Source organism: Macaca fascicularis, chromosome X, assembly GCF_037993035.2.
Source record: "Macaca fascicularis isolate 582-1 chromosome X, T2T-MFA8v1.1".
NCBI classification, from domain to species: Eukaryota; Metazoa; Chordata; class Mammalia; order Primates; family Cercopithecidae; genus Macaca; species Macaca fascicularis.
Window position 1 is genome coordinate 84554174 of NC_088395.1, and position 22996 is coordinate 84577169.

At 43.1% G+C, this 22996-nt stretch overlaps 1 protein-coding gene across 1 annotated transcript; it reads left to right on the forward strand.

The window, feature by feature from the left end:
- The first annotated feature begins 20770 nt into the window (after positions 1-20770).
- On the forward strand, positions 20771-21849 carry LOC123570979 (toll-like receptor 13). The gene is given in 4 exon segments (XM_045383483.2): positions 20771-20882; positions 20885-21186; positions 21189-21710; positions 21712-21849. Coding segments are annotated over 4 exon segments (1074 nt in total).
- The last annotated feature ends 1147 nt before the right edge of the window (positions 21850-22996 follow it).

Below are 22996 nucleotides of genomic sequence, written 5' to 3' on the forward strand. Positions count from 1 at the left end.
GGGTGTGGTAGCTTGTTCCCGGACCAAACCAAGGGTCGAGCTGCTTATTCTCGTGGCCTAACGAGATGCAGATGAGGGAAAGGAGGGAGTTTTTATCTCTGTAACGGGTTACAGAAAAGGCCTAGAAAATATCTCCAGATCAACTCAAAATTACAGAGTTTTCCAGCGCTTATATAACTTCTAAGCTGTATGTCTACATGTAAGTGTGCATTTATCTAAAGAAATAAGTGATTAACTTCTTTTAATTTATAACTAAGGTCTGAGTCCTGAAGACCTTCCTCTGGAACCTCAGTAAATTTATTCAGTCTAAATGGGTCCAGGTGCTGGAGTGATTACCCTTATTTTGTCTCCAGCTAAATCATGGAGATTTGGGGAGTTCCTTCAGACCCCCAGTAAACTTGTTTGTGGAGGTCTGGGGAGTTTCTTCAGACCCCCAATAAAACTTGTTTAATCCTAAACAGGTTCTGTTAAGAATTCCTTCATTATTTTGTCATGCTTCAAGGCCCAGGAGGGCCTAGGCAAAACTCTTGGTGGACTTTTGTTACATCCCAGCCTTTGTATAAGAGCACTGGCTCTTTCAGCTTTTAATATTTAACTTAACCACTCAGTCAGTGCTGAAACAGTTGTTAAGGAGGCCTGTGTTAGTGAGACCTGGCCTGCCACACACTCACACTTGTAATTCCAGCATTTAGGGAGGCTGAAGCATGAGGATCACTAGAGGTCAGGAGTTCGAGACCAGCCTAGACAACATAGTGAGACCCTGTCTCTACAAAAAAATGTTTTTAAATATCTGGGTGCCTGTAGTCCAGGCCACTCGGGAAGCTGAGGTGGGAGGATTGCTTGAGCCCAGGAGTTTGAGGTTACTGTGAGCTGATCATGCCATTGCACTCCAGCATGGGCAACAGAGTAAGTCTCTTTTAAATGATCATAATAATAATTATAAATTAACCTTAGCTTATTGTAACTTTTTTACTTTATAAACGTTTAAATATTTTTCACTTTTGACCCCTTTTTTTTTTTTTTTTTTTTTGAGACAGAGTCTCGCTCTGTCACCCAGGCTGGAGTGCGGTGGCCGGATCTCAGCTCACTGCAAGCTCCGCCTCCAGGGTTCACGCCATTCTCCTGCCTCAGCCTCCCGAGTAGCTGGGACTATAGGCGCCCGCCACCTCGCCCGGCTAGTTTTTTGTATTTTTTAGTAGAGACGGGGTTTCACCGTGTTAGCCAGGATGGTCTCGATCTCCTGACCTCGTGATCCGCCCGTCTCGGCCTCCCAAAGTGCTGGGATTACAGGCGTGAGCCACCGTGCCCGGCCCACTTTTGACCCTTTTTTACTAATGCTTAGCTTAAAACACAAACACCTTGTACAGCGCTACAAAATATTTGATATTTTCTTTCCTCTTCTTCTTTTTTTTTTTTTTTTTTTGAGACAGACTCTCACTGTGTCACCCAGGCTGGAGTGCAATGGCGTGATCTCGGCTCACTGCAACCTCTGCCTCCTGGATTCAAGTGATTCTCCTTCCTCAGCCTCCCAAGTAACTGGGACTACAGGCACCCACCACCATGCCCAGCTAATTTTTGTAATTTTAGTAGAGATAGGGTTTCACTATGTTGGCCAGACTAAGGTCTTGAACTCCTGACCTTGTGATCTGCCTGCCTCAGCCTCCCAAAGTTCTGGAATTACAGGTGTGAGCCACTGCGCCCAGCAATATTTTCTTTCTATATATCTTTATTCTATAAGCTTCTTTCTATTTTAAAATATTTTATTTTATTTTTACTTTTTAAACTTTTTTGTTAAAAACAAAGACACAAGGCCGAGGCAGGTGGATCACTTGAGGTCAGGAGTTCAAGACCAGCCTGACCAATATGGTGAAACCCTGTCTCTACTAAAAAAAAGTACAAAAATTAGCCAGGCGTGGTGGTGGGCACCTGGAATCCCAGCCACTCAGGAGGCTGAGGCAGGAGAATTACTTGAACCAGGGAGGCAGAGGTTGCAATGAGCCAAGATCAGGTCACTGCACTCCAGCCTGGGCGACAGAGTAAGACTGTCTAATAAAAAAAAAAAAAAAAAAAAAAAAAAAAAAAGATACACACACATTAGGCTAGGCCTACACAGGGTCAGGATCATCAATATCACTGTCTTCTGCCTTCACATCTTGTCCCACTGGAAGGTCTTTGGGGGCAAAATAACATGCATGGAGCTGTCACCTACTTTGATAAAAATGCCTTCTTCTCCAATACCTACTGTAATACTGCCTGTGGCTGTGTTACAGTTAACTTTTTTATATATGAGTAGAAGGAGTACACTTTAAAATAATGACGGAAAGGACAGTACAGTAAATACATGAACCAGTAACATAGTTGTCTATCATCATTATCAACTAATATGTACCGTGTAAGATGGTATGTGCAAACCTACTGGCAGCACAGTAGGTTTGTTTACTTCAGCATCACCACAAACACGTGAGTAATGCATTGTGCTATTGTGTCCGGAATTGGTTCCTTCTGGTGGGTTCTGGGTCTTGATGACTTCAAGAATGAAGCCGCAGACCCTCACGGTGAGTGTTACAGTTCTTAATGTTCGGATGTATCTGGAGTTTCTTCCTTCCAGTGGGTTTGTGGTCTTGCTGACTTCAGGAGTGAAGCCGCAGACCTTCACAGTGAGTGTTACAGCTCTTAAAGGTGGCGTGTCTGGAGTTGTTTGTTCCTCCCGTGGGTTCGTGGTCTTGCTGACTTCAGGAATGAAGCCACAGACCTTTGCAGTGAGTGTTACAGCTCCTAAAGGTAGTGCAGACCCAAAGAGTGAGCAGCAGCAAGATTTATTGTGATGAGCAAAAGAACAAAGCTTCCACAGCATGCAAGGGGACCCGAGCAGGTTGCCACTGCTGGCTGGGATAGCCAGCTTTTATTCTCTTATTTGGCCCTGACCACATCCTGCTGATTGGTCCATTTTACAGAGCACTGATTGGTGCATTTACAATCCTTTAGCTAGACACAGAATGCTGATTGGTGCAACTTTACAGAGTGCTGATTGGTGCGTTTACAGTCGTTTAGCTAGACACAGAGTGTTGATTGGTGCATTTGCAATACTTTAGCTAGACACAAAAGTTCTCTAAGTCCCCATCCGACTGAGAAGCTCAGCTGGCTTCACCTCTTGCCATGATGTTATGATAGCTATGACATCTCTAAGTGATAGGAATTTTTCAGCTTCATTATTATCCTATGGGACCACCATAATATATGTGGTCTGTTGTTGACTGAATTGGTGTTATGCAGTGCATGACTGTACAAAGTTGAACTGCAGGAGTACAGAAGAAAGTGAAACTAATTCCAAGAAAGGTGGTTTAGGTAAAGTATCCTAAAGACAGTAACAGCTGTACCTTGAAGCTTGGATAAGATTTCAATAAGCACAGCTGAAGCAGAAAGATAGAAATGAAACATCAGATAAGCACAGAGGTATTCTCTTTCTCTTTTTTTTTTTTTTTGACACGGAGTCTCGCTCTGTCGCCCAGGCTGGAGTGCAGTGGCCGGATCTCAGCTCACTGCAAGCTCCGCCTCCCGGGTTCACGCCATTCTCCTGCCTCAGCCTCCCGAGTAGCTGGGACTACAGGCGCCTGCCACCTCACCCGGCTAGTTTTTTGTATTTTTTTTAGTAGAGACGGGGTTTCCCCGTGTTAGCCAGGATGGTCTCGATCTCCTGACCTCGTGATCCGCCCGTCTCGGCCTCCCAAAGTGCTGGGATTACAGGCGTAAGCCACCGCGCCCGGCCTCAGAGGTATTCTCTTTCTATGGCCACCCTTTGGCTAGCTGAAGAAAGCCAGCATGATGCTCCGAGTCCGTCTTTCTCTTGTCCCCTTAGCTGGTTTGCTTTTCATATAAAGGTTGAGAGTATCGGTTCTGCATTTGGATCCCAGTTTGGCCACACATTAAGGGCCACATTATAACTTTTGTAGAATGTGGGCCCACTTTTACCTTTGTGGGCCCCTTCCTTCTTTAAAAACAAAAACAAAAACAAACTGGCCAGGCACAGTGGCTCACGCCTGTAATCCCAGCACTTTGGGAGACCGAGGCGTGTGGATCACCTGAGGTGGGAATTTGAGACTGGCCTGACCAACATGCTGAAACCCCATCTCCACTAAAAATACAAAAATTAACTGGGCGTGGTGGTGCATACCTGTAACCCCAGCTACTTGGGAGGCTGAGGTAGAAGAATTGCTTGAACCTGGGAGGCAGAGGTTGCAGTGAGCCGAGATCACGCCATTGTACTCCAGCCTGGGAGACAGAGCAAGATACTGTCTTAATAAAAAAAAAAAAAAGAAGAAGAAGGCAAGGCGCAGTGGCTCACGCCTGCTATCCCAGCACTTTGGGAGGCTGAGGCAGGCAGATTTGACTTGAGATCAGGAGTTCAAGACTAGCCTGACCAACATGGTGAAACCCTGTCTCTACTAAAAATACAAAAATTAGCCAGGCATGGTGGCACACACCTGTAATCCCAGCTACTCGGGAGACTGAGGCATGAGAATTGCCTGAACCCAGAAGGTGGAGGTTGCAGTGAGCCCATATCACGCCACTGCACTCCAGCCTGGGAGACAGAGTTAGACTCCTCAAAAAAAAAAAGAATGAAAAGGGGGAAGGGTAGTTTGTATTTCTGTGGGATTGGTGGTGATATCTCTTTATCATTTTTTATTGCATTTATTTGATTCTTCTCTCTTTTCCTCTTTATTAGTCTTGCTAGCGGTCTATCAATTTTGTTGATTTTTTCAAAAAACCAGCTCCTGGATTCATTGATTTTTTGAAGGGTTTTTTTGTGTCATGAAGCCGAACCTGCCGACTGGTATTCCTATTGTCTATGAATTGGATAAGAACTTGAAGTTCATCAAGCCCATGCAGTTCCTGGGGCATGAAGAGACTGTGTAAAGCCATGGAAACGGTGGCTGTCCAGCACAAGGCCAAGAAGTGAAGGCCAGTGGGCAGATTACTATCCCAAGGAGCACCCTCCCTGCCTATCACATTCTTCTGCACCACCTCCCTCCTGCACATGTCACACTGACCACATCTGTAGGCATCTTAAGTTGTGACTGTAGATGGGGACCAGTGGCTCCCATTTTCATTTTAGCCATTTTGTCTCCCGCACCCATGCTCTTCATACAATCTAGTGAGAATAGCACTTCTAGTGCAAGCCGAGGAAAAGCTCTCCTTGCCCAAGAGAGTTCAAAGGTAATGACTTGGGGTTTTGCCAGTGCTTTATTCACTACGGACTTGTGGGGAGGATCCATGCTAAGCCATGACCAGTGAGGAGAAACAAGAGAGCCTGTCTATCCCCAGGAGCCAGTCCTGTGCTTTTCTGTAGTCAAGCCACTGCCTGGGAGCTCCAGTCATCCCAGTAGAAGATAAATGTAACCTGCAAGGGGATGTGAAAAACAACTGTTTCCTCCCTGACCCCAGAGGAGCTGGCTCTAGAAGGCTGAGATCAATCCTGAATTTAGTTTGTGTGTTACATTTACAAAAAAAAAAAAAAAAGTATATATAAATAATACAAAACAGAAATCCTTCTGGGGTTTCTTGTGGCCATTGAAATAGTCCCACATGTGATCATCAGAAAATAAGCCATTCTGGCCAGGCGTGGCGGCTCATGCATGTAATCCCAGTACTTTAGGAGGCTGAAGTGGGTGGATCACCTGAGGTCAAGAGTTCGAGACCAGCCTGGCCAACATGGTAAAACTCTGTCACTACTAAAAATACAAAAATTAGCCAGGTGCGGTGGCGGGCGCCTGTAGTCCCAGCTACTTGGGAGGCTGAGGCAGGAGAATCACTTGTACCCAGGAGGGGGAGGTTGCAGTGAGCCAAGATCACACCACTGCATTCCAGCCTGGGTGACAGAGTGAGACTCTGTGTCAAGAAAAAAAAAAAAAAAAAAAAAAGGCCAGGCGCGGTGGCTCACGCCTGTAATCCCAGCACTTTGGGAGGCCGAGATGGGCAGATCACGAGGTCAGGAGATCGAGACCATCCTGGCTAACACGATGAAACCCCGTCTCTACTAAAAATACAAAAATTAGCCGGGCGCGGTGGCGGGCGCCTGTAGTCCCAGCCACACGGGAGGCTGAGGCAGGAGAATGGCGTGAACCCGGGAGGCGGAGCTTGCAGTGAGTGGAGATCGCGCCACCGCATTCCAGCCTGGGAGACAGAGCGAGACTCTGTCTCAAAAAAAAAAAAAAAAAAAAAAAAAAGGAACCAGAAAATAAGCCATTCCTCACACCAATATGGGATAAGGTCCTTGACCTCTAAGGGGTAGGAGTGCCTCCTGCTGTGGGTTTTAGAACCCCTACACCACATTGTTTTGTGGCAGTAAGATGCTTCTTGATCACTTCCAAGTGTGTCTTTCACAGACTTTTTTTTTTTTTTTTTTTGAGACGGAGTCTCACGCTGTTGCCCAGGCTGGAGTGCAGTGGCGCGATCTCGGCTCACTGCAAGCTCCGCCTCCCGGGTTCCCGCCATTCTCCTGCCTCAGCCTCCTGAGTAGCTGGGACTACAGGCGCCCGCCACCGCGCCAGCTAATTTTTTTTTGTATTTTTAGTAGAGACGGGGTTTCACTGTGGTCTCGATCTCCTGACCTTGTGATCCGCCCGCCTCGGCCTCCCAAAGTGCTGGGATTACAGGCTTGAGCCACCGCGCCCGGCCCACAGACTTATTTTTAAACCACGCTCTAGTTGCTTGGCCCTGCTATATGGGCCCAGTGTTCATTTGTGCACAACTGTACTAAATCCTTTTTCCAGATCGGTATAATAAAGAAGTGACGTGCAATTAAAAAAATAAAAATAAAAGAATGGCTATTCCATAGGCGGAGCAGTCCCAAGGATTGCTGGTTGGGTGTTAAAATTTTCTTGTGGTTGTTTGGCTACTTTTATGGTTATTTCTTGGTTATATGCTAAACAAAGAGTGGATTATTATTCATGAGTTTTCCAGGAAAGGGGTGGGCAATTCCCAGAACTGAGGGTTCCTCCCCTTTTTAGACCATGTAGCATAACTTGCTGACATTGCCATGGCATTTCTAAACTGTCATGGCGCTGGTGGGAGTGCCTTTTAGCATGATAATACATTATAATTAGCATATAATGAGCACTGAGGACCATCAGGGGTCGTCTTCATCGCCATCTTGGTTTTGGTGAGATTTGGCCAGCTTCTTTACTGCATGCTGTTTTATCAGCAGGGTCTTTGTGACCTGTATCTTGTACTGACCTCCTATCTTATCCTGTGACTAAGAGTGCCTTAACCTCCTGGGAATGCAGGCCAGTAGGTCTCAGTCTTATTTTACCCAGTCCCTATTCAAGATGAAATTGCTCTGGTTCTAACATCTCTGACAGGCTCAGCATTCTTCTGCTTTGATTTATTAGGTATAGTCTTGTTTCAAGATCTTGATGACCTTTGGAATTCCCTCCCAGGTCTGGGATTCTCTAACTACTTTTTAAGGCTCTATTAACAAATAAAGTTCAGTCGGCTGTATCAGTAGATGATCCCAGGATGGATTAAGCCATAGGGCAAGAAAATCTTGACCTCTATTAGGAAAGGTGCAAATGAATGGCAGTCAGTCTAGGCAGTTCTTAGTGGAAATTTCAGGATTCATCTTTCTCAAGCTGGGTTTTCTAACCGCATCCATAGAAGCCAAGGGCAATGGTAGCCTATGTCAGAATACTGCCTGAGTCCCACATCCACTCCTCACTTTTCCACCTCAAGGCAGCTGAGTTGGGCACAGTGGCTCATGCCTGTAATCCTTGCACTTTGGGAGGCTGAAGCAGGAGGATCACTTGAGGCCAGGAGTTCAAGACCAGCTATGGTAACACAGGGAGACAGCTTCTCTACAAAAAATTTTTAAAATTAGCTGGGTGCAGGGGGACACACCCGCAGTCCCAGCTACTTGAGAGGCTGAGGCAAGAGGATGGTTTAAGCCCAGGAGTTCAGGGCTGCAGTGAGTCATGATCATGGCACTGCACCAGCCTGGGTGACAGAATGAACCTCTGTCTCAAAAAAATGAAAGAAAAAGAAAAAATGAAAGAAAAGAAAAGCAGCTGGCCTACCTTCTGGTATGGGAAAGACTGGTATGGGAAAGCCCCATCTGCTTCAAAGACTCCCTAGTGATTGGAACTACATAAGCCACAATTTTCTAGACCGGCTTCTTACACAACCTTTTTATTTATGGTCAAATCTTTCTGGTCTTGGTGAATTACAGCTCCCCTCTCCAATCCCTACCCCAACCTCCCTTACTTTCAATCCTACCCAACAACAGTTTCTGTTTCATAAGTAAAACTATGCCTCAGTGAACTGCACAGTAACTTTCAGTTGTCCTATTGGGTTTTGCTAAAAAGGCCCAGGAATTTGGACATGGTTCTAGCCCCCCCAGCAGGGTTGAGGATCTCTGCATCCCTCTCAGCAACACAGAACAGTTTTCCCCCTGCCCCTCCCCAGTTGGCTTCATGGTCCCTCAGTTCAGTTCTGCTTTTCTCTAGGAGCACAGAAAATTCCAGCTGATGGGTAACATTCCAGGAGATGTGTGGACTGACCAGAAGCCTGGTGGCTCAGTGCTCAACTAAAAGCTTTTGGCCTGGTTAACTGGGCCGGATGATTGGCCATCAGTTGAATTCCAGGTTACAAATGAGGAAACTGAGGCTGAGACAAGTATATAACTTGAACACATCTGATAAGTAACAGAGCTGGGATTTAAAGCCAAGTTTGGCTGACTTCAAAGCTGAGCCCTGGGCCGGGCGCGGTGGCTCAAGCCTGTAATCCCAGCACTTTGGGAGGCCGAGGCGGGCGGATCATGAGGTCAGGAGATCGAGACCATCCTGGCTGACACGGTGAAACCCCGTCTCTACTAAAAAATACAAAAAACTAACCGGGCGAGGTGGCGGGCGCCTGTAGTCCCAGCTACTGGGGAGGCTGAGGCAGGAGAATGGCGTGAACCCGGGAGGCGGAGCTTGCAGTGAGCTGAGATCCGGCCACTGCACTCCAGCCTGGGCGGCAGAGCAAGACTCCGTCTCAAAAAAAAAAAAAAAAAAAAAAAGCTGAGCCCTGGCGGAACGCGGTGGCTCATGCCTGTAATCCCAGCACTTTGAGGGGCCAAGATGTGCGGATCACTTGAGGTCAGGAGTTTGAGAATAGCCTGACCAACATTGTGAAACCCTGTCTCTACTAAAAATACAAAAATTAGCCGGGTGTTGTGGAGGCGCCTGTAATCCCAGCTACTTGGGAGGCTGAGGCATGAGAATCACTTGAACCTGGGAGGCAGAGGTTGCAGTGAGTGGAGATTGCACCACTGCACTCCAACCTGGCTGACAGAGCAAGACCCTTCTCAAAACAAAACAAAACACAACACAAAACAAAAGAACAACAAAGCTGAACCCTACTTTAGGTCAGGTCAGCCCAAGGACTTCCCACCTCTTTTCCTTACTTTCCAGGAGTGATGAGTACTCCCCACTGGATTTTCAGATGAGTTTCAGAAAACACAAAGGCTCCAAATTTCTTAGGGTCTAGGCAATATGGAATGTGCAGTTCCTCCTGCTGAGAGATGCAATGGGAAAAACTTGCATTAGGCCCGTGCAAATTGCTAAATGTTACATCCCTTTGTGGTCCAGTCTTGGCACAGGGTTAACACAGAAATGCAACTTCCCATAGCCTTTTCTTAAAGAACATTTTCTGTAGATTTTCTTAAAGGGGCAGTGCAGTAATTTACACAGCATGTCAAACAGTAAAGTTTGATAAAATTCCTCTTCTCTTATCCATGCCCTTAAAGTCTCCACAGCCACAGGTTCAAATCTGTCTCTTCCCTCCCATCCCCACCACCCATTCTCATACCCTTTCTTTCTTCACTCCATGCTGCTCACTCCACTTCTTCCTTTTCAGAACACCTAAAAACCTGGGCTCTTTGCCTTCAGGCTTCCAGGACACATAAAACCTCCCAGGATGTCTAATCTGGTCTCTTGCTCTCGCTGTTTTTCTCCTGTAGGGAGAACTCCCCTCCCTGAATTTTGGTGAATAATAGTCTCCTTCTTGTTACACCTATATAACCTAGAAATGATTACTAAGTTATGCACATCCTGAAAAATTGATGTTTTCAATGAACATGATGTCTTTTTTTTTTCTTTTTTCTTTTTAGACAGAATTTCACTCTGACCCCCAGACTGGAGTGCAATGGCACGACTGGCTCACTGCAAGCTCTGCCTCCTGGGTTCAAGTGATTCTCCTGCTTCAGCCTCTCAAATAGCTGGTATTGCAGGCACCTGCCACCATGCCAAGGAAATTTTTGTATTTTTAGTAGAGACGCAGTTTTACCATGTTGGCCAGGCTGGTCTCGAACTCCTGACCTCAAGCGATCCACCTGCCTCAGCTTCCCAAAGTGCTGGCATTACAGGCATGAGCCACTATGCCCAGCCTGATGTCTTGATCATTTCAGAACAAACTTAAAACACCTAGGCTTATACTTTCATGGTCTTCTTGTATTTGGGATAGTTTAGGAGCCTCAATTCCTGCTTACCAAGAATCGGCATTTATTGAGCACCTACAAAATGCTGAGCCTTGTGCTAGGCAATTTCACCAATGTTATCTCATTTAGTGCTTCCAAAACTGAGGTTTTAAGGGGTTAAATCACTCATGCAATGACACAGAGCAAGCATTCAAATATGATTTTGAAGCCTCATTTTTTTCCCACTCTATCAAATTACCTTTTTATAGGTGAAGTGAGGTACAAACAATAATAGTAATAGATACTTTGTGCCTAAAATATCTAAAGATGCTTCCTAGCTCTACTTTTTGTAATTATTAAACATGTTATTTTTGCCACTGAATTAAAAACACAATTTGGTGGTAGCTAAGTCTTGTGTTCTGTATCAGACATAAACTGAAAAGCTAGTAATAGTTTTTATCATAAATGTTTGACTAATCCACAAATATACTGTCTTTTTAATACAAAAAAAGTCCTGAAGTATTTCATTTTGGAAGAAGTTTTCTAAGCCTTTTGGTCAACATTGATTTGCTGAAAATAGTATTAGAATCAATATTAAATATACAAAATCATGTGTCAAGGATATTGTTAAGGGAGAACTATACTTTGCTTCATTTTATTGTGTGTGTGTGTGTGTGTGTGTGTGTGTGTTTGAGATGGAGTCTCGCTCTGTAACCCAGGCTGGTTGCAGTGGCATGATTTCAGCTCACTGCAACCTCTGCCTCCTGGGTTCAAGCAATTCTCCTGCCTCAGCCTCCCAAGTAGCTAGGATTACAGGTGCCCACCACCACGCCCAGCTAATTTTTCTATTTTTTAGTAGAGACAGGGTTTCACCATGTTGGCCAGGCTGGTTTTGAACTCTTGACCTCGGGTGATCTGCCTGTCTTGGCCTCCCAAATTGCTGGGATTACAGACATGAGCCACCGTGCCTGGCCTCATTTTATGGTTTTATCCTAAAGGAATCTGTGTATCAAGACTGGTTTGTAGAATAACCATTCATCTGGCAAAATAACATAATTTCTAGTGGATTGTTATTGCCTTTTCTCTGTTGTGGACTAGAGCTTACTTGAGCAACTTAGTGGAAGGTAAGAGCATCTTAAAATCAGGAAACTTGCTTTATTCTCATGGCTTTTCTTTCAACAAGTCACTTCACCTCCCATGAAAGTTCATGGCACATAGTGAGTGTTTGATATTTTCATGATTCTATACTTAAAGCCAGTTTATCATTTGTGCAAAAAATGTAATCTTCTAAATTTATTGTGCCTGTACACACTTCCTTGGTTGATACCTCTATTTCCTTGTCCCTCTTTTGTGTTCTGGTCAAACTCAACTATACCCTTACTTTAAAAATTAGAAGTAAGAGAGAATTTTGCTGACTTTATATATACCGGAACCTATAGCCAATAACATAATTAGTGAAAAACCTATAGATATCATCCTATTAACCAGAATATATCCTCTATCACCACTAAGGTTTTATATATTATTATATTAATTATTAATAATATTGGAGGTCGTGACCAATATTATAAAACCAATAAAAAAGAAAGGCGTAGATAATTTAAGAATTTGAAAAAGATAAAACTTCCATTACTTGAAGATAGTGTAATCATTAACAAATGAAGCCTAATGGAATGAACACTCAAATTCTGAAAACCAATGAAAGAGTTCAGAAAGCTTGATTAACAAGAAAAACAAAAATTCAAACCTTCTGATACCCTTGCAGTACCAAGCTTGAAAAAAAATTGAAATAAGATATCCCTCAAAATAGCAACAGGATCTAAAAGGCTTCAGGAAACAACCTAATGCAGAAAGCATGGGATTTTACAGAGCGTATTTTAGTGCTCTTTAAATATATCATATCCATGTTTAGGGTGATTTGACATAGTCAATCTGTGTACCAATCCATGGCACATTAATTTGCAAATTCAATGCAATTCCAAACAAAATTCCAACTGGACTCTGAGGAAAAGTTGGTAGATTTACTTACATTTATATTGAAAATTTTTTCTTTTCTTTTTTTTTTTTTCCAGATAGGTTCTTATTCTGTTGTTCAGGCTGGAGTGCAATGGTACAATAACAGCTTACTGCAGCCTTGAGCTTCTGGGCTCAGGTGATCCTCCCCCCTCAGCCTCCAGAATAGCTAGGAGTATAGGCATGTGCCACCATGCCTGGTTAATTTTTAAATATTTTGTATAGACGAAGTCTCCCTTTAAATTTTTTGTATAGATGAAGACCAGCCCAGACTGGTCTTGAACTCTTGGGCTTAAGCAATCTTCCTACCTCAGCCTCCCAAAGTGCTGGGATTACAGGAATGAGCCACCATGCTTGGCTGGAAAATTTTTCATGAATAGTTAATCATGATGAAAACCAACTTGAGAAAGAAAAGCAAAGAGAAAGAATTCACCCTATTAGATTTTAAGCTGTACTTTAATGGCATAGTAATAAAATGACATGGTACCCTTGTAGGAACTGATAAGGAAAAAAAGGAACAGAAAGAAAGCTCAGCAAGATATCCATATAGAAGCCTCCACTGATCATCCTCACCACAGAAACACCAAATTTAACCACTATCTACATGAAAAAAGCATCTTTATGAGAACCAAAAATCAGGTGAGTGATCAGAGTAGCTGATTTTAACTTCATATCACTCAAAGAGGCACTAAAGAGGGTAGGAAACACAGTCTTGAATTGCTGAAACCACCCCTTTTTCATCCCCAGGAAGCAGCCACAGAGCGCAAAGAAGCTATGCCCCTAGGGGTGGGTGAGTGCACTGACTGTGAGACTTTGTACTGGAACTCAGTGCTGCCCTGTCCCAGTGGAAAGTAATACTAGGCAGAATTCGCCCAATACCCACAGAGCGAGCATTTAGACCAGCTCTATCCAGAGGGGAATTGTCCGTCCCAGTGATCAGAACTCAAGTTCTGGCAAGCCTTGCTATAGAGGGCTAAAGGGCTCTGGGTTTCTAAAGAAACGTGAAAGGCAGTCAAGGCCACTAGGATTACAACTTCTAGGCAATTCTTAGTGCTGTGCTGGGCTCAGAGCCAGTGAACATGGGGGGTATGCAAGGAGCTAGTGCAACTAAGGGAGTGTTTGTGCTACCCTTTCCCCAACCCTAGGCAGTGCAACTTGCAGCTCCAAAAAAGACTTCTTCCTTCCACCTGAGGAAAGGAGAGGGAAGAGTAAAGAGGACTTTGTCTTGCAACTTGGATACCAGCTCAGCCACGGTAGAATAGGGCACTGCCTGAAGCCCCCATTCTAGGCCCTACCTCCCAGATAAAATTTCTAGACGTACCTTGCACCAGAAGGGTACCCAATGCCTTAAAAAGAAGGAACAGTCCTGGCAGGATTCATCATCTGCTGACTAAAGAGCCCCTGGGCCCTGAACAGTCAGCAGCAGTAACCGGATAGTACATGCCTTGGGTCTTTGGGGAGACTAGATATCCGCATGTAGAAGAATGAAACTAGACCCCTATTTCTCATCATACACAAATGTCAAATCAAAATGGATTAAACATTTAAATCTAAGATTTCAAACTGTGAAACTACTAAAGAAAACATTGGGAAAACTCTCCATGACATTGGACTGGGCTAAGATTTCCTGACTAATACCCCACAAACACAGGCAACTAAAGCAAAAATGGACAAATGGAATACCATCAAGTTAAAAATCTACTGCACAGCAAAGGAAACAATCAACAAAGTGAAGAGACAACCCATAGAATGGGACAAAATATTTGCAAACTACCCAATAGACAAGGGATTAATAAACAGAATATATAAGGAGCTCAAACAACTCTATAGGAAAAAATCTAATAATCTAATTATAAAAATGGGCAAAAGATTTGAACAGACATTTCTCAAAATAAGATGTATAAAGGCTGGGCATGGTGGCTCATGCCTGGAATCCCAGCACTTTGGGAGACTCAGATGGGTGGATCCCTTGAGGTCAGGAATTTGAGACCAGCCTGGGAAACATGGCAAAAATCTTATCTCTACAAAAAATGCAAAAATTAGGCTGGGCGCGGTGGCTCATGCCTGTAATCCCAGCACTTTGGGAGGCCAAGGAGGGCGGGTCATAAGGTCAGGAGTTCAAGACCAGCCTGACAAATACGGTGAAACTCTGTCTCTACTGAAAATACAAAAATTAGCTGGGTGGGGTGGCACGTGCCTGTAGTCCCAGCTACTCGGGAGGCTGAGGTAGGAGAATTGCTTGAACACAGGGGTCGGAGGTTGCAGTGAGCTGAGATCATGCCACTGCACTCTAGCATGGGCGACAGAGCGAGACTCCATCTCAAACAAAAACAGAAACAAAAAACAGGCTGGGCGTGGTGGCTCACTCCTGTAATGCCAGCACTTTGGGAGGCCGAGGCAGGTGGATCACGAGGTCAGGAGTTCAAGACCAACCTGGCCAACATGGTGAAATTCCCTCTCTACCAAAAATACAAAAATTAGCCGAGCATGATGGTGTGTGCCTGTGGTCCCAGCTACTCAGGAGACTGAGGCAGGAGAATCACTTGAACCTAGGAGGTGGAGGTTGCAGTGAGCCAAGATCGTACCATTGCACTCCAGCCTGGGTAATAGAGTGAGACTCTGTCTCAAAAAACAAAAAGCAAGACTAAAAGAAAAACAAACAAAATAAAATACAAAAATTAGTCAGGCTTGGTGGTGCATGCCTATACTCCCAGCTACTCAGGAGGCTGAGGTGGGAGGATCACTTGAGACTGGGAAGTGAAGGTTAGAGTGAGCCGAGATTGCACTGGCACTACACTCCAGCCTGATGCGAGAGAGCAAGGCTCCGTCTCAAAAAAATAGATAAATAAATAAATAAAATAGCAAACATGTGTAGGAAAAGGTGACCAACATCATTGATTATCAGAGAAATGCAAATTGAAACTACATTGAGATATTATCTCACCCCAGTTAAAATGCTTTTTTGTTGTTGTTGTTTTTGAGACTGAGTCTTGCTCTAATGCCCAGGCCGGAGTGCAGGGGCATGATCTTGGCTCACTGCAACCTCTACCTCCTGGGTACAAGCGATTCTCACGCCTCAGCCTCCTGAGTAGCTGGGATTACAGGAGCCTGCCACCATGCCCGGCTAATTTTTGTATTTTTTTTTTTTTTTTTTTTTTTTTGAGACGGAGTCTCGCTCTGTCACCCAGGCTGGAGTGCAGTGGCCGGATCTCAGCTCACTGCAAGCTTCATCTCCCGGGTTTACACCATTCTCCTGCCTCAGCCTCCCGAGTAGCTGGGACTACAGGAGCCCACCACCACGCCCAGCTAGTTTTTTGTATTTTTTAGTAGAGATGGGGTTTCACCGTGTTAGCCAGGATGGTGTCGATCTCCTGACCTCATGATCCGCCCGTCTCGGCCTCCCAAAGTGCTGGGATTACAGGCTTGAGCCACTGTGCCCAGCCCAATTTTTGTATTTTTAATAGAGATGGGGTTTCACCATGTTGGCCAGGCTGGTCTCGAACCGTGACCTTAAGTGATCCGCCCTCCTCGGCCTCCCAAAGTGCTGGGATTATGGGCATGAACCACCGCACCCATCCTAAAATGGCTTTTATCCAAAAGACAGGCAATAACAAATGCTGACGAGGATGTGGAGAAAAGGGAACCCTCATACACTGTTGGTGGGAATGTAAATTAGTAGAATCACTAAGGAGAACAGTTTGGATGTTCCTCAAATACTAAAAATGGAGCTACCATATGATCCCGCAATCCCACTGCTGGGTATATACTCAAAAGAAAGGAAATCAGTATATTAAAGAGATATCTGCAGTCTCATGTTTGTAGCAGCACTATTCTCAATAGCCAAGATTTGGAAGCAACGTAAGTCTTCATCAACAGATTAATGGAAAAAGAAAATGTGGTATATATGCACAATGATCTTTTTCAGTCATAAAAAAGAATGAGATCCTGTCATTTGTAACAACATGGATGGAATTGGTGGTCATTATATTAAGTGAAATAAGCCAGGCACAGAAACACAAACATTACATGTTCTCACTTATCTGTGGGATCTAAAAATAAAAACTATTGAACCCATAGAGATAGAGAGTAGAATGGTGGTTACTAGAGGCTGGGAAATGTGGTGGGGAGGTGATGGGGAGGTGGGGATGGTTAATGGGTACAAAAAAATACAATAAATAAGACCTACTATTTCATAGCAGAACAAGGTGACTATAGTCAATAATAACTTAATCATACTTTTTTTTTTTTTTTTTTGAGACAGAGTCTCGCTCTGTCGCCCAGGCTGGAGTGCAATGGCTTTATCTCGGCTCACTGCAACATCTGCCTCCTGGGTTCAAAAGATTCTCCTGCCTCAGCCTCCCAAGTAGCTGGGATTACAGGTGCCCACCATCAAACCCTGCTAATTTTTGTATTTTTGTAGAGGCAGGGTTTCACCATGTCGGCCAGGCTGGTCTTGAACTCCTAACCTCAGGTGATCCGCCTGCCTCGGCCTCCCAAAGTGCTGGGATTACAGGTGTGAACCACTGTGCCCGGCCAATCATACATTTAAAAATAACTAAAAGAGTATAATTGGATTGTTTGTAACACAAAGAATAAATGCTTGAGATGATGGATATGCCCCATTTACCCTAATGTAATTATTATACACTATATGCCTGTATCAAAATATTTCATGTATCCCATACAAATATACATTTATGTGCCCCCCCAAATTAAAAAAATACATTCAAGTATATATGATAATTTGATATATCATAAAGATATGCCTCAAAGCATTGGAACAGCAATAGATTATTTTAGTTTGTAGTGAGCTAATTCACTAATGGGAAAATACAGCTGGATCCTTACCTTATACTACTATATGGAAAAATTGAATTTAGGAAAATTAGACATAAGTGGGAAAAGCAAAGCCAAGTGTACAGTATCCATGTAATCTAAGGAGGCAAAATATTTTAAACAGGAGTTCAAAAGAAAAACCTCAAAACCAAAAAAATGATGGCTTTTTACCTTACCATGATTAAAATTTTCTGGTCAACAAAGGACATCATTGACAATATTAAATGATAGATGACAGAAAATATTTAAAACATTAAAACCAACAAGGGATCAATATCAGAATGTGCATGAATGCCTACAAATCATTTTTTTTAAACCCCAAAATCCAATAGAAAAATAAAGAAAAGATGCAAATAAGCAGGCTGGGTGTTGTGGCTCATGCCTTTAATCCTAGCACTTTGGGAGAATGAGGCAGGTGGATCACTTGAGGTCAGGAGTTCGAGACCAGCCTTGCCAACATAATGAAACCCTGTCTCTACTAAAGACTCAAAAATTAGCCAGGCATGGCGGTGCACACCTGTAATCTTAGCTACTTGGGAGGCTGAGGCAGGAGAACTGCTTGAACCCGGGAGATGGAAGTTGTAGTGAGCCAAGATCGCACCACTGTACTCCAGCCTGGGCAACAGAGTGAGACTCCGTCTCAATAAATAAATAAATAAATAAATAAATAAGCAGGTCACTGAAAGAAAAGTCCAAGTGGCTATCAAATATATGGAAAGATTCTTAAAATCACAAACATTCAGATATCACATCAGGACCTCACCAGCCAAACTGTCTTGTCTCAAGTTGTATTAAATTGTCTCCGTGTCCCCTCATCCCTCTGCCTGCAATGTTTCTTCTGATATCTCCCCTTTCCCTTCCTCCTCCTCCTGCTTCCCATTCTTCCCTTGGTTCAGCATAGGCAAAACGGTTAACCCTCCCTCCCTTCTCCACTTTCTTGGATCACCAACTTCATGTCATCATGTCATGTTTCCTTCTTTTCTTTTGTATGTGTTTGTTCTCTCTCTCTCTCTCCCTCTCTCTCTCATTTTAGTTTCTCTCAAGCTTCCAAAATGGTGCTTACTACTTCAAGGAAAGAATGAAGGAAGGAAAAGGGAGGGAAAGAGGGGAAGGGAAGGCAAAGGAGAAACATCTGTGAAAAAAAGCAGCCTGACAGTCCAGCTGTTTGTAAACTCATAACACATTCTCTAGTTATATGTCAGAAGAGGAGGATCAAAAAGAAAAAGGGGAAGAAGAAGAAAAGAAATGAGATAAATAGTGATTGTCACTATTTATAAGAAGTGATTGTCCATAAAAGACAATGGGATATCACTTTAATACCACCAGTATCACAAAAAGTATTAAAGTGGATAATACCAAGTTACCGATGTTGTAAGCAGATGGGCCATCTGGTGCACTACACTTGACAGTCTTAATATTACAGACTTCAGGAAGTGGCTTACATTACTTATAAAAGATTTTCAAGGTCATATTTTGTGACTGTATTCAGTGTAATACTGACCTGATTATAAATGTACCTATCCCAGAAATTCTCATTTCTTAGGGTGTACTTTGTTAAAGCAAATTAAAATGGAGACCAGGCCCGAAAAATCCTTGAGAAGACAAAACCAGTTAAGCCTCATATGTGACCTAAGTCTTGCTTAATTTGCAAACACAAGTGAAACTTAAGTTGGGTCATTGCTGATAAATGCTTATGTTAGACTAAAATAAAACTTAACATCAGCCAATCATAAGCAGCCAACTAACATACGATTATGTGACTAGGAACTTTCCAACACGGTATCTTAAAAAAGGCAATTCTGTAATTGCAAACAAATCAAATAATTTATTTATTTTGCTGCTGCATTTTCCCAGTACATTTTGTCATCAGAACACCAAACCTTTTTCAGTTTAATGTTCCTCAACTCATGAATTGCTTCCTGCTCAAATAAACTCTTTAACATTTTATCGTGCCTCAGATTTTTATTTTACAACATATACATATATATTGCCAGTTTCTGTAGTGGATATTTGTCCTGCGATTCCAAGAATTACAAACAGTGCTAGCAAGTATATTATATATCTTTGTGTGCATATGAAAACATATACAAAGGAAAGAAGCCCAGTCAACTATACTGTTTCTCTCTTTCCTCTGTGGCCACCAGTGCTCTTAATACAAGCGCTAGAAGATCCACACAAAGACGGTGTACTGTTGTTGGCCTACAGTTAAGAGAAAAAAAGAGAAGAACCTTTTAGTGAGCTTCACAGTGTACTAGGCACAAGCTGGGCACTTTACGTTGTCTTTTTTGAATCATCACAATGCTATAAGGGAGTAGGTATTATTATTATCCCATTATATGGATAAGGAAACAGGTTCCGAGAGTTTAAATAATTTGTGAAAGGACACTGAATTGGAGCTCAGGTCTGTCTGAGCTGGAGATTCTTTTTTTCTTTTTTCTTTTTTTTTGAGACGGAGTCTCGCTCTGTAGCCCAGGCTGGAGTGCAGTGGCCGGATCTCAGCTCACTGCAAGCTCCGCCTCCCGGGTTCACGCCATTCTCCTGCCTCAGCCTCCCGAGTAGCTGGGACTACAGGCGCTGCCACCTCGCCCGGCTAGTTTTTGTATTTCTTAGTAGAGACGGAGTTTCACCGTGTTAGCCAGGATGGTCTCGATCTCCTGACCTCGTGATCCGCCCATCTCGGCCTCCCAAAGTGCTGGGATTACAGGCTTGAGCCACCGCGCCCGGCGAGATTCTTTTCACTACATCACCACAAGTGACTGTGGGAATAGGTTGAACCCAGGAGGCAAGGCTGGAGAAACCTTGAGCAGCACATATTGGCAAGTAGATTGACAGATTTAAGTTGATTGTAGCTGTATATTTTTAGGTTTACTGTGAATGTAATATACTGATAATAGGTATAGTTGTCTGACGTATATAAATGTAAATTGTGGTGAAATGAGTGGCTTTAAATCAAGGACTCCTGTATTTATTCACATTAAGGTAGAGGTGGCCTGTAAACCTTGATTTTTTTTGCTCCTATCATGGATGATTATCTTTTAACTAAACTGAGATTTATAGACCCTCCACTCCACAGGCCTCTCCAGTGGTGAAGAGAGAGCTGTTTTATTGTGCAGAGGTGAGAGGAGGGTTTGGAAACTTGTTAATTCTCCTAAATTAAATTAGGTATGCAATTGCCTTCTCTGTGTCCATGTGGTGACAATTTTGGCTGTAGGAGAAAGAGTAGTAGTCCTTGCTAATACACATAGAGTGCTTTGGAGATGAATTTATTTTGGAAGTTAACTTTAGGCAAAGCTCTTTAGTTTCCTTGAAAAAGTTATGAAATATTTGTTAGGAGACAGAAATGTAAACTAAACAACTTTCTCTTTTCTTTGTGGCAAAGTCAAAATGGAAAGGCCATTTCTTCAAACATGAGCATCATACATGCAAAGAGTTTTTTTTCTTAGAGTAACTCTAAGGCCTGGGACTAACAAGATGGGTTTAAAGAGTCTCCTGCCTCTTCAACAGCTCTGGCTCATTTTAATTGAGCTTTCTCTGCTGCCTTTGGCAGAGACATATGAGTTCAGTAAATGCACACAGTGTCAATTGGACATCATGTGTTCTGCATTCGGAAGAAGATTGCCAACTTGACAGATGCGGTTAGTGACATCTCTGGATATGCTACTCACCTCAATCTGACACTGAACCAAATTCAGATCCTTCCTCCCCATAGCTTCGCTAATTTGTTTGCTCTGGTGGACTTGCAACTGGAGTGGAATTCCATTTGGAAGATTGGTGAGGGAGGATTTTGGGGACTTGAAAACCTGGCCCTTTTGAATTTAGTAGAAAATAAGATTCAAAGTGTGAACAACTTCCTTGAGGGCCTGTCCAACTTGGAAACCCTGCTCCTGAGAGCCACAATGAAATTACCCATATTCGCAATACTGCTTTTGTCCCTCTTATCAAATTGAAACATTTAAGCCTATCTCGAAACATTATTACCAACTTTTCCAATATTCTTGAAGCAGTCCAGCATCTTCCACGCCTGGAATACCTTGATCTTACTAGTAACAGCATCATTTCCTTGAACAACAACTCCAGGTTATTACTCTCTCTGACCCATCTGAGCCTGCAGGGGAACAAGCTAACGGAGTTAAATTTCTCTACTCTGTCATTGCCTAATCTGACTACTCTGGATGTTTCTCAGGATAGCTATCAACTCATCCAGAATGTGTATCTGGAAACTCCGTCCCTACTGAGGAGTTTGAATCTGAGTGGAACATTGGTAAAATTAGAGATGCTTCCAGCCAAACACCTGCAAAATCTAAGGGAAATGGATCTCAGTAACAGGAAGCTTAGAGGGGGTCACTTAAACTTGAACACAGTGTGTAACCTCCTCAGAAACTTACCCACATTAGAAGCTTTGGTTTTTTTGAAAAAATGCCGCTGATACAAGTGGAATAAAGCACCTTGACAACTGCACCAGGCTTTTGTCCCTTGACCTGAGTCAAAGCAGTGGTCTGGTTCACCTCAATGACAGTGAGAGTGATGCTGTGCCCAGTCACACATCATAATTTTCTTATGATAGTTCTCAAAAGAATAATAACAATAGTATAGCTTTACATATATGTAATGTATTACTGTTTTCTTTTTCTTTCTTTCTTTTTTTTTTGAGACGGAGTCTCACTCCAGCCCAGGCTGGAGTGCAGTGGCGCAATTTTGGCTCACTGCAACCTCTGCCCCCTGGGTTCAAGCGATTCTTCTGCCTCAGCCTCCCGAGTAGCTGGGATTACAGGCACCTGCCACTGCGACTGGCTAATTTTTGTATTTTTAGTAGAGACGGGGTTTCACCATCTTGGCCAGGCAGATCTTGAACTCCTGACCTTGTGATCCACTTGCCTCAGCCTCCCATAGTGCTGAGAATCCAGGCATGAGCTACCGCACCTGGCCTATTACTGTTTTCAAAGCACTTTCATATCTACAATTTCATTTGATTCCTCTATGATGGATAACCCATTAAATTAAAGCACTCTGGTCATTCTACCAATAAATATGAAGTTAGTTCAATACTATATTGCTTTTTCTTAAAGGACACTTAAAAATCCAAGAATAGCATATAGGTACAGTGAAACTGAATAAAAAATAGGCATAAGATACAAAAGTTACAAGATAGAAAAAAATATAGTGAGGATATATTTCTAATCATGAAAATATACAACATTCGTAGACTCGGATATTCATAATTAGGTAGATTTAATTACTGCTTCTAAAATAATGTTCATTGTAATTGTCAAGGTAAAAAAAAAACACAGGCTCTGGAAGTTACATGTGTGTTCATTTAAAACAGTAAGCAGGGAGACGGAGCAAGATGGCTGAATAGAAGCCTCTTTTCATCTTCCCCAGAGAAACAGCAAATTAAACAGCTATCTATACACACACACAAAATCACCTTCATAAAAAACAAAAATCAAGTGAGCAATCACAGTGCCTGATTTTAACTTCATATCAGTGAAAGAAACACTGAAGAGGGTAGGAAAGACAGTCGTGAATTGCTGGTGCCACTCCTTCCTTATCTTCAGAGAGCAGTCACGTGGTGCAGAGAGTGAATTTGTGCAGTTGTGGGAGGGGAGAAAGAGTTCAGTGATTGTGGGACTTTGCATTCGAACCCAGTGCTGCCTATCACAGCAAAAAGTAACACTGGGCAGAACTCAGCTGATGCCC